General features: G+C 38.2%; 2 protein-coding genes across 6 annotated transcripts in view; both read left to right on the top strand.

The window, feature by feature from the left end:
• MYF5 (myogenic factor 5) overlaps window positions 1–20,163 on the top strand; it is a 279,874-nt gene that overhangs the window by 131,847 nt on the left and 127,864 nt on the right. The window lies entirely within an intron of this gene.
• The window catches only part of ACSS3 (acyl-CoA synthetase short chain family member 3), a 91,178-nt gene that overhangs the window by 9,071 nt on the left and 61,944 nt on the right, over window positions 1–20,163 (top strand). Inside the window, exons 2-7 of one of the 5 annotated variants that reach the window (XM_069773316.1) lie at window positions 7,393–7,543; window positions 9,057–9,245; window positions 14,364–14,498; window positions 14,795–14,935; window positions 17,294–17,374; window positions 17,459–17,554. In XM_069773316.1, coding sequence (XP_069629417.1) covers window positions 9,078–9,245; window positions 14,364–14,498; window positions 14,795–14,935; window positions 17,294–17,374; window positions 17,459–17,554 — 621 coding nt within the window. In that variant the 5' untranslated portion in view covers window positions 7,393–7,543; window positions 9,057–9,077. Of the gene's footprint in view, window positions 1–7,392; window positions 7,544–9,051; window positions 9,246–12,717; window positions 12,811–14,363; window positions 14,499–14,794; window positions 14,936–17,293; window positions 17,375–17,458; window positions 17,555–20,163 lie in introns of those variants that run through there. The other 4 variants (XM_069773314.1, XM_069773317.1, XM_069773318.1 and 1 more) reach the window with 4 other exon arrangements.

Below are 20,163 nucleotides of genomic sequence, written 5' to 3'. Positions count from 1 at the left end.
ATATAAAGTTATGCTTTTATATATACAATTTTGTGTCGTATGCCATATAAAAATATATACATAATAGATACATGTATATATGAAATTAATTTATACATACATATACATATAAAAATACGTTCTTGTTTTATTTTAATGAAGTAATACAACATTTTAATGTAAATTATCTTAAAGGACTTTCTCTGTAGAAATTTCCTCTGAAAAGCACTTGAAAAGTAGCCTTTGTTTTGCTTTTTAAGCTTGATGTTGGTATGAAGTCTCCTAAGTTTGTGTCTCTATTCTCTATAAGTGTATTAGATGTTTTAGGATATGGCAGATTTGTGCAGAATGAGAAAATTTTGCTAGTTGATGTACACATCCTTTCCTCCACATTTCCTCTTACAGCAGCTTTACCAAACTGGTTTAAGTTTTCTGGGACTATATAGCAGAATTCATTCAGACATTCATTATAATCTTGCTGGTAGTTGACTCCTATCTAAATACTGTTTTTGAATTCTCTACAGTTTGCTTTTCTTCTTAATCAAAAGGGAATGTAAGTGAAAGGCAGGATTTGAGATTAATATCTTGTCTGTCAAAGCTTTCTAGTCCACTCTTGTGGACTAAATTTAACTTGGCTTACCTGGTAACTACTGGACACCTGATAACAAAGGTATTCACAAAGAGATCTGCTGAAAGTGGGAGAGACGTGGTCTGCTATATTTTGTGTCATGGATCTTGTAGGTGCTAGGAGAGACTTAGAAAAGGCCTACCAAAACCCCTGTGGAGCGTGGGTGATGACGTTTGGCTCACAGCCCTCAGTTACTGCTTGCCACTGTGTTCTCAGTCTGCTCAGCAGCGTAAGCTAAAAGTACTGTATCTTGTCATTTTGAAATAGACTTTCAGTGCGTCAAATGTTTTGTTGTAGATCAGTATGAGTGCAGATCAGACACATGACCAAAGTTGATGAACCTCTTGGCGGGCAAAGAAGCCTTTTGCCTTCTTTCCTGAGTTCCTTTCCCAATTTAAAATAGCCTGACAGTGTGTATCTGTGTTCAAACTGTTGTTTGGACTGTCCATATCCAATGAATATCTAGTAGTCTGTCTGGCCAGTAAGCTTAGTGTAATGACAATGTCTTTTCAGAGAGGCTGCCTGTTCAAAATATCTCTACAAGAGATCAGCACTTGAAGTGGTGGAATTCATAATAACACTGGAGTTTATAGATGGATTCACCAGAAGTTATGTAGGATAACTGTGGGTCACAGGATGGGAAGAGGCAGAGTTTTGTAGCAGGTTGGACCATTTGTTCCAGGATCAAACTTGTGGTAAGGATGAAAAAAATGACATAGGTGCTTGGGTGGAGATAATAAGGCTCCTTAGGGAGGGTGGGATAGCTTGAGCTATGTACTCAGGAAGCCTGCTGTTTTCAAATTATCCCTACCCTTTTTACTTGTTTTACTGCTGTTCAGACCTATGAGCTACAGTGATGCTGCAATTTTGAAGTTAAGCACCGCTAAACTATAAATAATTGAGAGAAATGTTGGAAGCTTGTGGATATTTGGTGCCCAACCTGTGGGAAACTTTTTTTTTTTTGCCAGAACTGGAACAGAAGAATTGCAGGACAATTTCAGCAATTCTTTATTGATATAAATAATGGCAAGATCAGTTTGTGTTGATATTCTGTACAACTATACTGTCTTCACACTTGGAAAGTCTTGAGAATTACAGTCAGTTAAAAGTGAAGTTGTACATAGTGCATTAAGTTGCATTTTAAGTGTGTTAATTATATGTTGTTACAGATGAAATCTTCCAAATGCAGAGTGGAGAAATTTAGCAAATTTAAGACATAACAGTCTTCCGGAATGTACTGATTGGACTTTTTTCTTTACTGATGCCTGTTACAGGCCTTTAAATGGGGATTACAATGTTGGACTGAAGCCAGTGAAATGGGATGTAGGTGAAAGTTTTGAGTATGCCTTGGGAGATTCTCTAATTCCAGTAGTGAGGTGCCAGGAAAAGATAAGGGAGACACAAATTCTGTTAGAAATATTACTGAGCCTGTGTAGTATTAGGGAAGTATAAAGACACCTGGAAGAAATAAGGAGCAATGGCTTCTGTTCATTTAAAAACAAATTTTCTGATTGTATTGGAAAATACTACCATTTTCAAGTTAAGGCAAAGGTTGTTAGGTAAAAAACCCTTCTGTTTACATCATTGGGTGTATTCTCTAGAATACCTCACTTGCTAAAAAGAAATCTCAAGAATTTGAGAGTCATATTATTTGCAGTTGTTGACTCTTGACAGATCATGTGCACAAAAGCAGTATGATTTCTCTCTGTAATTCAGTAACAATTCACAGTTAACATGTTGAATTCAGTGTCGTAATAAACAATTTCTGAGTGCAGTAACGTGATGGGATTAGTAAAACCAGCACCCCCCCAAGTCTCTGACAGCATCGAATGTTACAAAAACATGGATGAGAAAGAAGGGCTTCAGGTTATCAACAGTGGACTAGGATGTAATTTCTTCTGTAGGAAGGTTTTTTCCATAATTACCCACCTTAAAAGCATATTCTTCCAAAATAGCTGTATTAGCCATTGTCAGTTTGGATTTATATGTGTATCTGTCTTGCTCTGCTCGTATCTCCTGTACGTGACTGAGGAATCACCCAGATTGTTCTGTTTCTAGTAGTCTTTCTCATTCTTCATGCTTTACTCCATCTTCTTTCTTTGCCTTCTGCCTTGAAAAATGACCAATTCCTTCTTAGCTAGAAATAGTGACTTTCATTTGTAGATATTTTTTCTCAGAGCTGATTTAGAATCAAAACTAGAATAGGGACAGAAAATCCTACTGAGACTGACAACCCAACTTTTTATCCTCTTTGTCTGGTAAAGCAACATTATCTTCATAAAACTATGTATTAGACTTCTTTAATGCTGGTTTTCCTTATCTTATTTAAATCTCAAATGGCATTCTTTAGTGCATGTCCTAGAAAGATTTAACTGTGATGTCACTGGGGTAGCTCTTAAAAAATATCAATATTAGTATTCTTTAAAAGATGAGACTAATCAGGAATTTACAAAGAGTGGTGTCTTGGGTTTTTCACATTCCACACAAAAGACTTCCAAGTGCACTGTAAAAGTCTGAAGAAGCAGCTGGAACTTGATCTCTCCTGACTGAAGGTAGTTGTACTGCAGCATGTCAATGTCAGCAATGCCGACAGTAATGTATAATTTGGTGCAGCTTGGGCAGATGAGTGAAGCAAAACCATGCTAAATTAACTGCTGAGGCTCCTGACATTTCCACTATATGTGGTTTGTGAGTTTTACTTTGGACTAGGTTTAGTTTCATGCTTTGAACCGAATGTCCCATCGCTCACTTCAAAGCTGTCTGAACATAGCTACACCACAAATCTTTGCTTCCTTGACTTGTGGATTCCTTTAGGAAGTGCCATGCTCACCCCTCATCTCTCTCACTGCTGCTTGATTTCTCTCCCCACCCCAAGTGGATATTGCCCTTTTAGGGGAACACAGATGCTGTAGGAGTTGTGCAGAACACTTTGGGCCATCCTTCACAAGTACCAGAAATCCCTTCTGAGGCAAATGGTTGTCTGGAACCCATCTCTTCTGCAGAGTGAATGCCATGGCATCACTTCTGATCAAACATTAAATCCATACCAAGCTGATAAGTAGTATAGAATCCCCATCTCATCCCAGTCCCTCCTTGGAGACACACAGTCCACAGCCGACCTCCCAAACCAGGAAGGAAAATGGCCTTTCCCCAAAATCCCCAGCTTCCTCTCAATCCAAAGAACTTGGCATCTGAAAGAAGGAAGGAGAAATTACTGCAACTAGCTGCAATCCCAGCAGCTGTCTGGCTGTATGAGAAAGGAATAGAAATCATCCTGATTTATATTTTTTCTTATCACTTGTGAAAGAGGGTACCAGCATGACTACCACCACAAGGTAGGTCCTTTATACACTGCATTTGAGACAGTGTGGCTGGGGTTTTGTGCAAAAGCCTAGGAGAGCTGTTATCAAGGCATGCCACTTCATGACTTAGGTGGTTTCCAGGACTGTGCCTGGCACACAGGCAGAGCTGGGATGGGGCACGTGGTCTCTGATAGAGCTTGTTGCTCCACAGAACTTCCCTCACAGCTCGCGGCCCCTGGGGAGTCGTCTCTCAAGGCATAGCAGCTCTCACAGTCAATCCAGAGACTCACACTGCCTTTCCACAGCTCTGCGACCAGTGTCCTAATTCTACCAGAAACCTCCTAAACACAGTCCCACGCTCAATACATGTACAGGAAAGGGGTATGCACGCTTACTCGTGCGGGCATCTGGACCCCTGATTTTGCAGTTCCCATTGCCTGCCGTGGCAGAGAAGGGATGTTCCTGCATGTTGTCTTGTGGGGGTCCTCTGGGGCTTGCAGGCAGGTAGACATTGTGCAGCACCATTGCCATGCTTTTCCCTTGACTGTGTCCCAGGACTACTGATCCTGGTACCAAGGGCATGGATGACCGTGGATGCCCTTGGATGTCTGTGGATGAGCAGTGGGTCTTGGTGGAGTGCTTTCCCCTCCCCTGACGATCTGTTCAAGATCTCTGCGGTAGGGGCACATGCACCATACCACCTCTGAAGGATGGTCTTCATGTACTTGAAATGGATGCAGCACCACTTGTCGGTCCGCTGCCACTCTGCAGCAGGCTTGATGTTAGCAACAGGGTGGTGCATCTGCTGGAGAAGCTTTTGCAGCAGTAGTAAAAGGAGGAGACAATAATTAAGAAGAGTAACAGAAGAGTGAAGAGGCTGATCAAGGGGTGGGAGAGTAGGAAGGAGTACTTCCTTTAGTAGTCTTGGAAAAACAACACAGTGGAGAAGCTGAAGAGCATAAGGTGACTTGCTTCCTTTGGTTTAGAGGAATGTGTATGTGGCGTGGCTCTTTTTACGCCATGAGATGCACTTCAGGATATTTCAGGAGCTCTTGGTATTTGAAGAATCCTTTTGTGTTTAGCTTGCATTGAAGGACTCGACACTGGTGAGACCCAGTCATTGTTCAACCCAGGAAGGTTTGAAATCCCTCTTTTGAGCATTTTGAGTGGAATTTCTGTTTTAATATCTTCTAAGAAGAATTCTTTTGGCATGGACCAAAACTGCTTTTTGTACTAGGGACAGCCAGGTGGTTTACTTCAGAACTGCAGTACTTCTCCAAACCTCCACTGCTAACACAGATGTAGTATTTTTTTGGTGGCTGGGTAAAAATAAAGCCATGCTGACTGGGGGCTTGCATTTGATAAAATGTAATTTAAGCCCAGATCTTCAAAGCTGAAAGCCTACTTGAGTTTCTTATTATATCACTTGGTCTGAAGGATTTTATTACTGAAGTGTCAAATATATTAAAGTGATAGAGCAATCTTAAACTTGAAGAAAAGCGGAGAAACAGCATGCTGGTAGGAAAATAGCAACTGTAAAATCTTGAGTGATAAAGTACATTGTCTTAATGTAAACCATAAATGACAACAACTGTAACAAAGTGGAAGGTTTCATGGCTTTTAACAGTTTAATGAAATGTTACTACTCACTCTTCCCTCTGCCCCCCCCCCCCCCCCTTTTTTTTTTTTTAGAAAGAGTGATTGCTTGGATATTTCAGGGTTTCCACATCAGTCTTAAGGTCAATGTAAACCTGCTTTATGATGTTCCCTAGTCTTCCAAATAGTTGCAGATAGAGACAGTGTTTTATTATGTAGCCCAAATGTTCCCCAGCTGTCAGAAGGATGAGGGAAAGGGCACAAGGAAAATCAGATACGTACATATTGTATTGGGTTATTGTCTTCAGTGGCATTAAACTCTCTAGGGTGGGGACATTAGGTGCAGACAGGTGATTACTGGGTTTTCATGGAAGACATGTGGTTCCTGTCTACAGCATGCTACATCTATGCTGCTTTAAGTACAATTTACCTATGATAGGTTTCAATAAAAATGACTTAAGTACATGCAGATCTCTTCACTGTCTCTCTCCTACAACCAAGTACCAGTTATATAGCTTGTATACAGGTACTGGGAATCTTCTATTACAAAATTACTAATTATGATCTTTAAATGATGCCTTTTTCCTTTAGCAGGCAAACATTACCCTTTTCATCATCATTAATAATTATAAAATAATAACAATGAATAATAATACTCATCCATTGTGTATAACTCCTTATTGCCTACTATCCATACTTACACTGACTATAAAATTACTCATTAAATATTGTTTTCAATGCCTCTGGCCTTTTTGTCAACACTCTGCTTGAGAGTCTCATAAGCAGCAAAGATAAGGATTAGTTTTCTCAGTTCTTTGAGATAGGTGATATTAGCTCTGTGTTACAATGAGTTTGCAGATTTTAATGTGTTCACAGTAGGAAGTGTAGAAAAGTAATTTTCCTTTGGAAGTAGAGTTGTTATTCTTACTTACAATTACATTCACCAGTCCTATCTAGAAATGACTGTAAATGCCAGTATGGCAATAAATTCTACTTGTATACATGTCCAGGCCTTGTTGATTTTTGCTGGGTTTTGACAGCATATGTCAGTTTCATAGATGGGTATTAATAGGTCTAGAATTAAAAATATTTTCTTTTGATAATCAGTAACATTTAATATAAGAGGTCTGTTACAAATAAATCATATTCGCACCTTAGTTTGTGTGAGTTTTCAGCTTGGTATGGTGATGACTTTGCCTTATAAACATATTCACTCTTGTGTTTGAAAATAACAGCAGGAATTTATGAAATGTTTATAAAAAATGGAAGCTATGCTGTTATCTTCTGATGCAAGCAATGGGTGCTTCGACCTTCTATGTTTCCATTTTCTTAAATCCTCAGGCAGAAGTGTAGAAATATGCAGTTTATTGTGGATGAGCTCTGTATTTAATGCAAACACAGGTCAGATACATCTGGAGCTTCTGGATGTTACTGTCTCAGGTTGCTGAAAATCTGAACATGTGTTCCCACTGAAGAGAGAAGCAGTGAGTAATGCTATATTATCGTCTTCAGTACATGTATCAGATAGGCTTCTAGGATTGTATGTAATTGCCCCAAATTTTGAATATGACGATAAAAGAAAGAGCCTAATGCCTACAAATCTCAGAAAGTAATAGTGGTACTGGAATTTGAAATATTAAACAGGAAAAAAGTAACTCTTTAAATAGAGAAAACTCAAATTGGATGAATAATATAAATGAAAGCAAAACATTTCAAATAAAATCTACCCTCCTGACTAGCTCATCCTTGAAAAAGAGGGTTCTTTCCACCTGTCCTGCTTGCACAATGTGTATTACTGGCCTAGGCTGCTCCCATTGCTTGCATTATTTGCTGAGTCACCAAAACATTCTTACTGCTTCAGGAGCTTGGGTATTTTCTATTCTACAGGCAACACCCCCCTGCTGCTCTCAGGAGTTTGTCTCCCCTTTTCTTTCTCTCCAGTCTGGTAGTACCTGAAGAAGAATCTTTCACGAGACTAAGTTTTACTTGAAACATTATGTATGTGATAAATGAATAAATAAGGAATAATGCAGTACAGGTAAGATGTAAGGAATTCATATATGAGTAGATTCATGTTACACTGATAGTGAAAGAAATTAGAATGTTTAAACTTCTTATGTTTATTGTAGTATTTTCTTGTGAATGGCAACCTCTTAAAGAAAAGTTTTACTGCTGTAGGTAAGAAGAGTTCCCCTGTAAGACAGAGCAACTCCTTTGTTCTCAACTTAGATTTATGTCTTCAGATACCCCAAGCACTTCCTAGAGAATTTAACTTTTTAGTCTTATCACTAATGTAAAACTATTGCAAGCAGAACTCCTGTTCTGGTTACATCTGACTGGCATGTTAACAACCATGCTTATGCAGTATTCCAGCTCACGACTTCCTGGGATGTTTCTACTTCCATCCTGTTCCCTAGCTTATTAGTCTACTTTGCTGCTTCTTAGTCTACAGTTTTTCTTGTTAACCTATTAACATATGTTTTGTGCACAGTTACGTGCAGTTTTACCTCTATTACTTATATACCTCTACACCCTGATGTCTAATTGAAAAATTCAAAGGCAGTGAGCAGGTTTAGATACTGAGTGTCACACAGCTATCAGCCTCTGGAACTTGAGAAACCTCTGACAGCTGACTTCATTCAGTCGCTCTTGGGGAATTAGTAATTTGCTTTTCCTTCAGAAGATGTCACATTTCCATGCCGCAACAAGCAGGTTGGGACAAGTGCACAGTGCTTGTCACAGGCTCCCATGCTGACTCTAACAGAACTTACTATGTGGTAAATTGTCCGTCCTGATGTACTAATGAAATATTCAATACTAGTTTTGTGACAGAATACTATACACTGTTGAGGTAATAAATATTTTCTCATGGTGATACAGATGGCTGACTTTGCTGCTCATCTATCACATTTCTTGAGTTCCAGTCCTTTGCTGCCATGCATAGTCTGTCTTCAGGGTTCCGCATACCAGAAATGAAAATCTGAAAAAGAGAGGAAAAATGACTTCTTAAATCTAAACATGTTTCTCTGAATTTGTATTTACATTTAGTTCAGGGTGTAAGATTTCTTACCTCAGATTCTGCAAAGCTTACAACACTGTAGTAGGGAAAATATTACTACATATTGATTTGTGTTTCAAACTTAGCTAGTTAGGACAGAATTTGCATTATGAAATGCCCTGTTTACATCCATTCTTAAAAGCTAAAATTAAGAAATATAAGCAGTTATCTGGATAAAAGAATGGGAGGTTAGAGTGTCATTTAAAAATTTGTAAAACATCGCTATTGATTTTGTTTGCTCTAATGTGTAAAATAATTAGTTTCAATCCATTCCCATTTTACAAAATAAAAATGTATTACAGTGGTTTTTTGCAAAAAGGAAATTGTCCTAAATTTATTGAACCTGGATTGCATCGTTCATCAACTTTCCATCTCATACTAGCTCATCATCTTAATGTCCCGCATCTGTTGATTGTGTGAAAGTTATTTTTTTATGGGGCAACAGCAGATCTGGAGAAACTTTTAATATGTTGGGAATGTTTTGTCAGTACAGGTCTCCAAGTTAGCTGATGTCATGGTCAGACATGGTGTGAAGAAAGGAGATCGTGTGGTCATCTACATGCCTATGATTCCACAGACAGTGTACTGTATGCTGGCTTGTGCAAGAATAGGAGCCATCCATAGCCTGATTTTTGGTGGATTTGCGTCTAAAGAGCTTTCTGTTCGCATTGATCATGCAAAGGTAATACGTATTTGGAACAACAAACACCATTGCATTAGTTACTTATGTAAGTGAATGCCAAAAAACCAGCTTTTTTTTCCAGAGAGGGTAACAACATTTGTGTTTGTGTGGCATGCAGTCTCAATTTGTTTATAATACCTAACATTGCAATGTGAACAAAGTACTACATCTGTGCTGAGGTTGATATTTTTATTACAGACATTGAGATACAAATTTTGACCTCTTTTGAAAAAGCATGAGTTTAACACGCTGCTGTCTGTTTAGAGCATACTTTCTTCTCCCATTTGTCAATCTTTTTCTACAAAGCATCCCCTTAAAATTGGCTTTTCGCCCAGCATTTTCCTCAAGTCTATGAGGAAAATGCTGCCTACCCTAAATGGCTTCATTATTTTACTTGATGTTTAGACATATGAAGTAGTACATTTTTTTAGCTATAAATCTACTTCATCTAATTTCTACATGAATCAAGGCAGCTAGGGAACCAGTTGCCTTAAGTAAGTGACTCTGCAGAGAACATAATTGATAGAGCTGAATGCTTTAAAGGCTTCCAAGTTTGGCACAAGTTGAGCTTGTTTATGAAGCATTATGTAAGTCTTTGTAAATGAAAATGCAAATAGTACTTAAATAATCTATTTAGTGGCTTACATGTGCATATTAGTAGCTTGCATGTGCATTAGGTGCAAACCAGCTAACAATATTTGTACTGGAAGTTTCTGTTCTTGTTTTCTACCAGTGAACAAGACGAGTCTTTGTCATCTTGATGAGTCATCTAGATCATTCGGACCATCCATGGTGGCCATTTATCACTGAATCCCGTTGGTTAGACATATAAGCCAAAACACTATGCAGGGTAAAGTCCACAGGATCTGTGGAACTTTTACTTAGATTTTTGTGTATGGAAGTGCTTTTTGCATCACCAAGGCTTGAATTTTATGAATATCTGTAAATAGAAAGTTGAATGCATCCCCCCTCCTTGCCTTGATGTTTTAACAAAGAAGTTAATAAAATGGCTGAAATGGTTTGCTGGAATTGTGAAAAAAACCTGGGGGAGAGCTAACAACAGCTCCATAGTTTTCCCTGTCTTTCTTCCCACTCCCCCACTTTTTTAACAAGCTATAAAAATTAATTTTAACTCATAGAATTAGGGAAAAATGCTGTAGAAGAAAAAATGATAAACTTTTAAAATGAAGGTTACTACAATACAAATCATCCAGCGCATTTACTTTAGAGTGTCTTGCAAATATTAACTAATTAATCCCAATGGATTTTCTCTGAGGAACAAAGGGAGACAGCACAGTAATCTTAATCCTTGCTTCATGCATTAAAAAGAAAACAGAGGAAGTTTAAGTGATTTACCCAAGGTCACATAGCAAGTCTTTCAAAGGGTTAGCTATAGAATTACAAGCTGCAGGCCATGGATTAAATCCTAATTTATATTGCCTTTTTGTTTCTTTAAAAGGCACATCTAAATATTGTGGATGATTTTTGGTCCATCTGATGTGTAATGAAAGTGTAAGTGGAGAGGCACATCCTCAATCTAAATTTCAAAACATGCCCCAATTTTGCAACACGGTAAAGCTTTCTTGATAAGTGAATTGCACGCTACTGAGATTATCTTTAAGATATGTATATAAATAGCTGTGATAGATGATATTCTGCTGAACTCAGAAGTTAATTGAAGCAGTCTCAAAAAACCCTAACCTTTCTTTTAGGCTTTTATGTGAATTGGTTTAGATGCTGCAGTACAGGACCTAATGTTGCTGAGATTAATTAGAAGGAGTTAAAGATGTGCAATGGAAAGCTGGCTGTGAGATGCTCTTGTGGAAGAAGGGTTGAACTTCATATTTTATTGGAATATTTAAGTGAGAGAAATAACAAGCACTTTCTAGTGACTATGAAAAGGTACATATACTTTACCAGTTTACCTTAATTTATCTTGAATTTTAAGTAGGTCTGGGAATGCTGCAAAGTCCTGCAGCTGATAATTTCTACTCGTCAGGTATTAGCAGTTACAGACATTCTGCCGTGAATTGTGATGAAGTGATACAGGCGTGAGAACAGGCATTTCTTGTCATCTTTCCTTTCACCTGAATTTGGGAATATATAGTTTGTAATATTGAAACAGTAGATACTTTCAGAGAATCATAGAATAGTTTGCGTTGGAAGGGACCTTTAAAGCCCATCTAGTCCAATCCCCCTGCAGTGACCAGGGACGTCTTCAACTAGATCAAGTTGCTCAGAGCCCCGTCCAGCCTGACCTTGAATGTTTCCATGGATGTGGCATCAACCACCTCTCTGGGCAACCTGTTCCAGTGTTTCACCACCTTCACTGTAAAAAGATTTCTTCCTTATATCTAGTCTGAATCTACTCTCTTTTAGTTTAAAACCATCGCCCCTTGTCCTGTCGCAACAGGACAAAATGTACGAGACACAGAAATTAACTCAAAACTGTTACTATCTTTCATTGAGGTTGGAAATACTGTATTCCTCACTTATTTACAGTTGACACATCTGGAAATTTTAGTAAGACCTCCTTGAAAAAAATGACCTAATCTTTTGTAATAGTTTATTCTGAATAAGACATAGTTCCTGTGCACAGGTATGGCTATGAATGGTTACCCCTACTCATCATGAGAGGATCAAACCTTTTGAGTGATTAGGCTGCAAGCTCAGCTGCTGATACTTAAGATACACAATTGCCTTGCAATAGTTGCAGTCTGGTCTTTTCTTGTGTTCCACTGTTTATTTTTGGAATATGTATTGTAGATTAGAAGGCACTATCTTGTGTTTTATTTTTAACTACTTGTATGGTATGATTCAGGTCTCTTTCTTTAGAGCACTGTATAATATTGGCAGGATTTAATGTGCATGGCAGTCTGACATGGATCATCTCACCACAAAGCCAGTGCAGTACCAGCAGGTGCAGCAGAGCTATATAATGACTGCATAGGCACTGGATTTCATTAAAATGTGTGTCACTCTTTTTAAGGAGGAGTGAGGCACAACAAAAGTGCAGTAAGTTTGAGCATAGACTTGTGATCAGATGTGCTGCTGGGGCATGAGGAGGAACAAGTGTTGTGTGTTGCATAATGAGGGCCCAAGTGCTGGATCTCTCAATAAACATCTTTGTGACACTCCTGACATTTTGTGCCCCAAAGCTAGTTGATTTTCAGTTTGGGCTTTTTGCAGCTTTATTAGCTGGCCCAATAAAATGTATTTATAGCTTTTTCTAAACTTTGCCTTGAATGCTGTTAGGGACTGTAGAAGAATTTGTAGGACGAGTCTTTACAACAGAATAAAATTCTTGGTCTGGTACTATTGGGCCTTGCTTTAGCTCATTTCTACTTCTTCGTTTGTTTTTTTTTTTTTTTCCTACAGCTCACTATCGCTGACATTCCCTCTCCAGCAAACCTTTGAACTTTCCTCGTTTTCGTTCAAGCTAGTTATATTTCTATCTAATCTTATTGTGCAGGACTACATGGAGCCACAGAAGAGGTGGGAAGTGGGTGTATAAAAGCAGTATGGGAGCAGAGATGCAGGGGAAGTAATGTCAGTAGGCAGAGAGGTAGAACACTAGAAAACAGCAGTTAAAGCTGGTAATGGACCTTTGATTTGCACAGAGTGATCTTTGATGCTTCCAAGTAGCAACGCTCACTTGGGAAATACATCACCTTAGCCAATTTAGTATTGGTTATTTCTAGACCTTGTTACTGCATACAAAACAGTTGATGAGCAGAGGTGGCACCATTTACAAATGACTGTAAACCTAGTGTTGACAACAGTCTTTCATCTTAACAATTGAGTAGAACTGTGTTAATATCTTACATTAATTACGGTCTAATTTCAGGGTAGCCTCCAGATGAATTTTCAGTTTAACTGCATTGTATTGTATCATCTTTTATTAAAATCAGTGCATACCAAAAGAGAAAGAAGACAAATGCTGAAATGTTAAAGCTCATCTGAAATCTTTATTTTGAATACACACTAATTAGCAAACTTCCCTGAATGGCAGATTTGGACAGGAAACTTTTTATTATTGCACAAGAAAACAATTTAATCTGTGCTTTCTGTTCTGAGTTTAATGCAGCCTTAACTATGGCATTGTGGTTTGTGCCTACTTAATGAGATTTATGCTAATGCCTACAATTAGTAAACTAGCTTGATCAAACTGAGGGGCATAAGATAAGTATAATTCTAAAACCCCAAAAGCAAGGAGATTGAAGACTCGTTCTTCTCCAGTTAAAATGTGTTCTAACACATAGTTTCTTTGGTGCTACCTTTTATTTCCTGAAATACAAGAAATAAAAATACTGATCTTAGGACCTAAGTCAAAATAGTTTGTATGTGGATTTCGTGACTTAGGAAATCTTACATAAAACCTGAGGTTAATTTAATGACAAAGATGCTAAATCCACATTTGGAAATAGAAATTATTCTAAAAAAACCCTGAACTATGGAAAACTGATTTTTAGTCATTTTGCATCCTGAATCCTGCAACCATCACTTGAAAGACTCTAGCTTTACTTCCCTCATGTGCCTTATGACTTTAGCTTATTCTCTTCCTGTGTTTCTAGTTTCCTGTCATCTCGTTTGCTTTCTTTTTCCTCTTTCTCCTGTTTTCCCTCCCATGCCATTTAATTGCAGGCTGAAAAAGAGCCAGCAAAGTGCTACAGCTAGTTTTGAGATATGCCATTGGGTGCAGGCAGATAATTAGAAAGCAGGCTAAACAGGACAGATAATTGTTGACATCACTGTACCACTTTTACTTAATGGAGGGGCTAAGGTGCAGATGGGTTTTTGTCTCTGTTCATTAATTTTTATGCAACTTACAGGAACTTAATACTGCTGATTCCTTACTCAAATTTGGTTGAAAATGGTGAAGAGTGTCAGAAGTTATTAGTGTGCTCCTGAACAAAAACCGGATGCATGGACAGCAAGATCACGCAAGCTTTATTGCCTTAGAAAGCTGATCTAACCCCCTGTTTCTAATCATGTGAAGATAGATTTTTTACATTGAACATCATTAATCAAAGAATTTCATGGAAAACATGTTATTAGGTTACGTATGTGAAATATATTGCAAATGTATATATTAACAATCTAACTTCTTTATTTTAGCCCAAACTTATTGTAACAGCAAGTTTTGGAGTAGAACCAAAAAGGAAAGTGGAATACATATCCCTCCTCGATGGAGCACTGGCAAGGGCACAGAGCAAACCTGATAAAGTTCTCATTTACAAGCGACCTAATTTGGTGGGTGTACAGTTGTGCCTTTATGTTAACTTTCAGATGTGTATGTAGTGCACATGCCTTTTCTCTTGTACAAGTAAAATTCTTAGTGTATCTGTTGTAGTTTGTTTTTTAATTTTATGGGAGAAGTTTGTAGTTGTAAGATTTAAATAGTAAATCAAACTAATGCAGCAGAGAGATTATTGTTCAGAAAGTTGAATAATATTGTACAAAAAAATTGAATAGTACATGTTTTTTGACCCAATTCCATTTATTCCATCTGTTTTTCTTTTGACAATGTTCTATTTTTCGATGGGCAGGGCCATGTTCCTCTTGCCCCAGGTCGCGATCTTGACTGGGAAGAAGAGCTTGCAAAAGCACAGTGTTATAAATGTGTCTCCGTTCCCTCAGACCATCCACTTTATATTCTGTATACATCTGGAACAACAGGCTTGCCCAAGGTAAAGGACTATCTGTAGTCTAAGTGTCTGTGACCAACCTATTTGCAGTTCCACTTGAGAAAATATTTAATTAACAAGGTTGAAATTGTTTGCCAGAGCTCAGTGCTATAAATGATAAGCATTGCTAGAAATGGTTTAATCTCATTTATTCACATTTCACTACTTTACAGTCAGTGTCTAGGAATAAATCATGTTTGTTTATTTAAATAGTAATAATCTAAAGATAAACTGCATTTACTTCTAAATGTTTGTACAGTATAAACTTTTGAGGACAGCAGAATGTCTTTTATCCATTAATATCTTCTGTGTTTTAACTGTTTCAGATAAGCATAGTATAGTCACTTAATGGCAAGATTACTTAATATATCACTTGTGTGATAGCGTTTATTGCTGAATAGTCTTTGCTTAGTCATTATTTACATAGTAGCTCATCTTCCAATAGATAAGATGTAGTGAATGACATTACAGATTAAATGGATTTAAGCGTGCTCTGAAGGCTTGTGTTACTGAACAGTTCTGAGAACATAATTCCCCTGAAAATGAAAGTTTAGATTGAGTAAGTGAAAACTAACAGGGCATTCTTTGAAAATGTTTGCTTTCAAATGTCAGTTAGTCTTAATGATGTATTTTTAAAAGATCTTAATTTAAAAGCAAACCCTTGAGTGTTTGCTTGGTACTTACAATTCTCTTTTCAAGTGTAGAAGGCAAGCTGAATAGAATTTTCTGGCAGTGGTCTTACCACCACAAATTCAGAGACAGTATCACACATCCCTGGATATGGCAGTGCTTAGACTACTACTAGAAAATTATTTAATGATGTGGCCTATAAAGTTCAGAATCTGTGGGGAGGTAAGGGAAAACAAACATCAGTTTTGCTGAGAAAAATGTCTTCTGATTTTGCCTTGAACATGGGCACTTTAAAGCAACATATGTATCTTGAATTATTTCATTATAAAGGTCCAAGGTAAGATACTTTGTTACAACAGGTATTTTCCTTGACTGTTAATTCAAAAATACAGTGTATCAGAGATAAAAGTTCTCAGAAGTTTACTTCACTGTGTTGGCTCTCCAGAGAAAAATGGACACCTTGAATGAATCACCCTTATAAGAGGGAGATTGTCAACTAGTACTAAGTGCAGTAAGTAGCAATAAAATAACTTTTTATTCATTTAAGGAACTTGCTTTTAAATGGTCATGCAAGTAAAATTACTCAGTTACGACCTTCATAACAAAAGTTTTGTTAATCTAAGAGCAGGGACTAAGTTAGAAGCTGAGACTAGCAAAGGCAATCTGCTTTCTGAAATTCGTGGATTGTTAGTTAACCATTCTCTGCTGTGGCAACCTCCATTTTAATGAGTTAATATATTGTGTCCACAGTCCCTTGTTTTTTGGGCAAGGTCTGGAAGTGCCTATTTCATTCTATTAACTACATAAAGAGAATGTACTGTGCCTAGCATAGACAGAGAGCTGCATTGTAATGTCTGCACTGTAGATAGCTGTTTGGTCTGATCAATCTCATCTGAATTTTAGTTCAGGACATAATTTACTTAATTCTGTCTTCTAGAAACAGTGTACTAGAAGATGATGAAATGTATATTAAGCATAGAAATATTACAAAATATTTCTAAATTTTTCCCATTAACAGTTCCAGAGCTGATTTTCAGTTTACCAAGGTGCATGATGCTGTTGATACTCTCTCATTCTAATTTTCAAATCCCTCTTTTAGACTAGGACTGGGATGTTCTTTGTTTTGCATTTGTATGTATACTTTGGGCTAGATAGTAAACCTTTCAAAAATAGACAGCTGGTTGAAGTCAATTTTCTGACATCTTTAAAAAGAGTCAGTGGAGAAAGAGGGGTACGTTTCAGGGAGTAATTCACCCTGGTTATTTTAAGGATTGGCTACTCCACCTCTTTTCCAGTGATGATACAGAGAGCCTAGGCAATGAATGTAAAACATGCCTAGCATTTAGATGGCCACAGTTTAAGTGAGGTAAATAATCTCTTATTTTTTGTCAGCATATGTTGACTAAATATTTCTATATCCGATTTTAATGAGAGAATTCTAGTTTTGTTAGTTATCTTCTGAAAACTGTTGTCATCTAGGTCTTGGGTTGGGTTTTTATGTTTGTCTTAATGTATGTTTATTTATTTGTTTGTTTGTTTTCCAAGAGTACTTCTTCAGTGGGAATGCTAGCACAAGCATGTACTTGTTGGAATGGATCCTTTTCTTAAGTGAGGAGCATTGGAATTAGGCAACTTTAAGTCGATTGCTGCTAAAACCCCAAAATTTCTTTGAAGGCAGGAATATCACCGCATCCTTCAAATGATCTTAAATATTCAAATTTTCTCATTTAGGGTGTTGTCAGACCAACAGGTGGCTGCACAGTTATGCTGAACTGGACAATGTCGGCTGTATATGGACTCAAACCTGGTGAGGTAATTCTGTTTAAATGTCCCGTAAATGTTTTTGAACTCCTCTTAATAAATCCTCACGATATTTACATTTTTATTTCATTTTAGGTGTGGTGGGCAGCTTCTGATTTAGGCTGGGTTGTTGGTCATTCCTACATTTGCTATGGGCCTCTCCTTCATGGGAATACTACAGTTTTGTATGAGGTATGATGCATTCTAAAAAGCCAGCCTTTGAAAAGGCAATATCTCCCCTGGTTGATGATCCTGATGATCCTGTTTATGCCTGTCTATTCTTCATGCCACATATGTTTAAATTGTGTGTATATCTTCAGTGTTTTTACTCTCCTGTCTATTGTAGTAATTCTTAAGGAAAACTTACTTCACTATCCTTCAAACATGTCTGCTTCATCTGTGTGACTGGTGATGGTTGATGGGGCAAGGAACTCCAAAACAACAGACCTAGAAATGGCAGATGGTGGAGTGTACTTGTGTTGTTGAAGCTTCAGCCACAGGCCGTTAGACTGTCTTTATTATGTATCTAGGTGAGGATGTTGTGTTTTGCATGTCTGGAGATGACAAATTCTTACTGGATCTGAGTTGGAGGCAATTGGCAGCTCTATGGTTGGAGCCAGAACTTTTAAGGAGACTTGTGTCTTCTTTCCTCCCTCTACAACTCAAGGCACCTGAAGCCAAGACTCAAATGACATTCAGGTCTTGGTCCTTCTTGGGGGATGAAACTCAGTGGGGTGGAGGGGAGACTAGTCCAATTAGAGTGGCCTGCTGCTTCCCAACTTTGGTGCTCAAAAAAGCAATCACGCTGCCTTACATTGTTATTTTTTCAGAAGTTATTGTTGATTCTCTAATCGCCAGGGAAGAAAATACAGTGTTGCTTGAATCATCCTCTTTATTATTCAGGGAGTGAATCCAGTATCCATCAGTGATAGTGAAAGACATTTTATGTAGAAGCGCCAACGTTGTTAGCTCTTCAGCATGCTGAGACTTGTTTGTCTGCATTCACCTGACATTAGGAATTCTAGGTATATCGCAACTTCTCCGACACTGTGCAGCATGACGCCCACCTAGTAATTGGTCTGTCTTGTTCAACAGTCCTAGAGGCAGGAGTTGTTTTAGCTCTGCCATTGCGGCATGCTGATCACCTCTGTTGATTTGTAGTGGTAATTAGAAACATGTGAACCATTAAAAGGAATCCAGTGGTAACTCAGAGCATACAAGAACTGCAGAAGTATAGTAAATGTACTGGATACCGAGGGCATGAAAAAGCACATGAAACAAGCTTTGATGACATTGTGAATATAGCAATTGTTAGAGCACCACGTGTACCCAGTGCTTCTGGAGCAGGGGAGTCAGCATGACATGGTGGAAACATACTGTTTTACAGACCATCATAGGTGCAGAAGTTCTGCATAAGAAAATGGATATTACAATTAAACTTTCTCCATCTTCCTCCTATTACACCATACAACTGAAGATGACCATACTAGAACAGAAATGGATTGTTACTGTTTTCAGGAACAAGCATTATCAAAACAATTCTTTGGTGTTTGCACAACCAGTTAAGTTGGTATTGGTTGAGATGTGCTTCACAGTTACCAACATTGCTGTTAGTGGGTAGCTGTTGCTGGGATTGTGCCTGAATTTTGAGTAAATATGTTTCTGAATCCTGGGGATACTGAAGAAGCATGGACAGTTGTAGTAAGATGAGGTTGCCTCCAAAATTGTTTGGATGCTGCTGCATCAGACACTACAGAACTGACTATGGCTTGCTGCATCCTGTTTTGGAAGTTAGAAGTATACTTTACTGCTCGAAGTTCACTCTCTTTATAAACTTATAAGCGAGATTCTCAAGCAGAAGATGCCTCTTGAAGTGGGTCAAGAATCCTCAAGTCCAGAAAAGCAGTAGTCATTAGGGGTGTGTCTACATGATATTTCAAATCTCAGCAGTAGTGCAGTTCTGAAATAAGTCGTCTGATTATCCTTGCTTATTGATTTGGTTCACTGAGTGGTTTTAGACATAAGAATGACGTCTTTACAGAGAAAGCTAAGACAGAAGCTTTGCCACTTGGGATAAAAGGGTAGGATCCAATGAGTGGGACTGCATTGCTGTGAAGTTTTCCAGAACAAATGAAAACTACATCTGCCAACAGAAAGCTTTAAAACTGTCAAGAGCTCCCACCTTATTCTGCAGTACTTGTGCTATGCAAAAGGGCCAAATGCTATGTGCAGTTTCATATTGCCTAATGACCGCCAGATGTCTGCTTGTTCTGACTTTCAGCTGCTCCTTTATTTCTCCCAAGCTTTTGCTTCTGTCATCTTCACCAGCCCTATTTCTTTTGCTGTTCTTCCTTTATGAACATCTTTCTTACGACCTTATTAAAATTATTCCTCCTTTCCGACTGCTGCATTTTGCAATAGTGAAAACCGTTGCATTGACCTTCCAGAATATTGAGCAAGGGGCAACTTGGTGCTTGACAGCATGTGCTCTGAAAGGCCCAAAAGTTTCTCCAGCAGATGAACCACCCTGTTACTAATGTCAAGCCTGCTGTAGAGTGGGAGATGACTGACAAGCAGTGCTGCATTCATTTCAAGTAGATGAAGACCATGTTCTTGATGAGGTGGGAAAACCATGCTGCAGAGGTGGCATGGTGCGTGTGCTGCTACCGCAGAGATCTTGAACAGATTGTCAGGAGATGGGAGAGCACTCCACCAAGTCCACTGCTCATGAAGCCATCCACACCCTTAGTCCCAGGACCAACAGTCCAGGAGAAAAGTCCAGGGAAAAGTGTGCCTACAGT

Source organism: Haliaeetus albicilla, chromosome 28 (assembly GCF_947461875.1).
Source record: "Haliaeetus albicilla chromosome 28, bHalAlb1.1, whole genome shotgun sequence".
NCBI classification, from domain to species: Eukaryota; Metazoa; Chordata; class Aves; order Accipitriformes; family Accipitridae; genus Haliaeetus; species Haliaeetus albicilla.
This window is presented reverse-complemented; position numbering and strand designations above follow the sequence as displayed.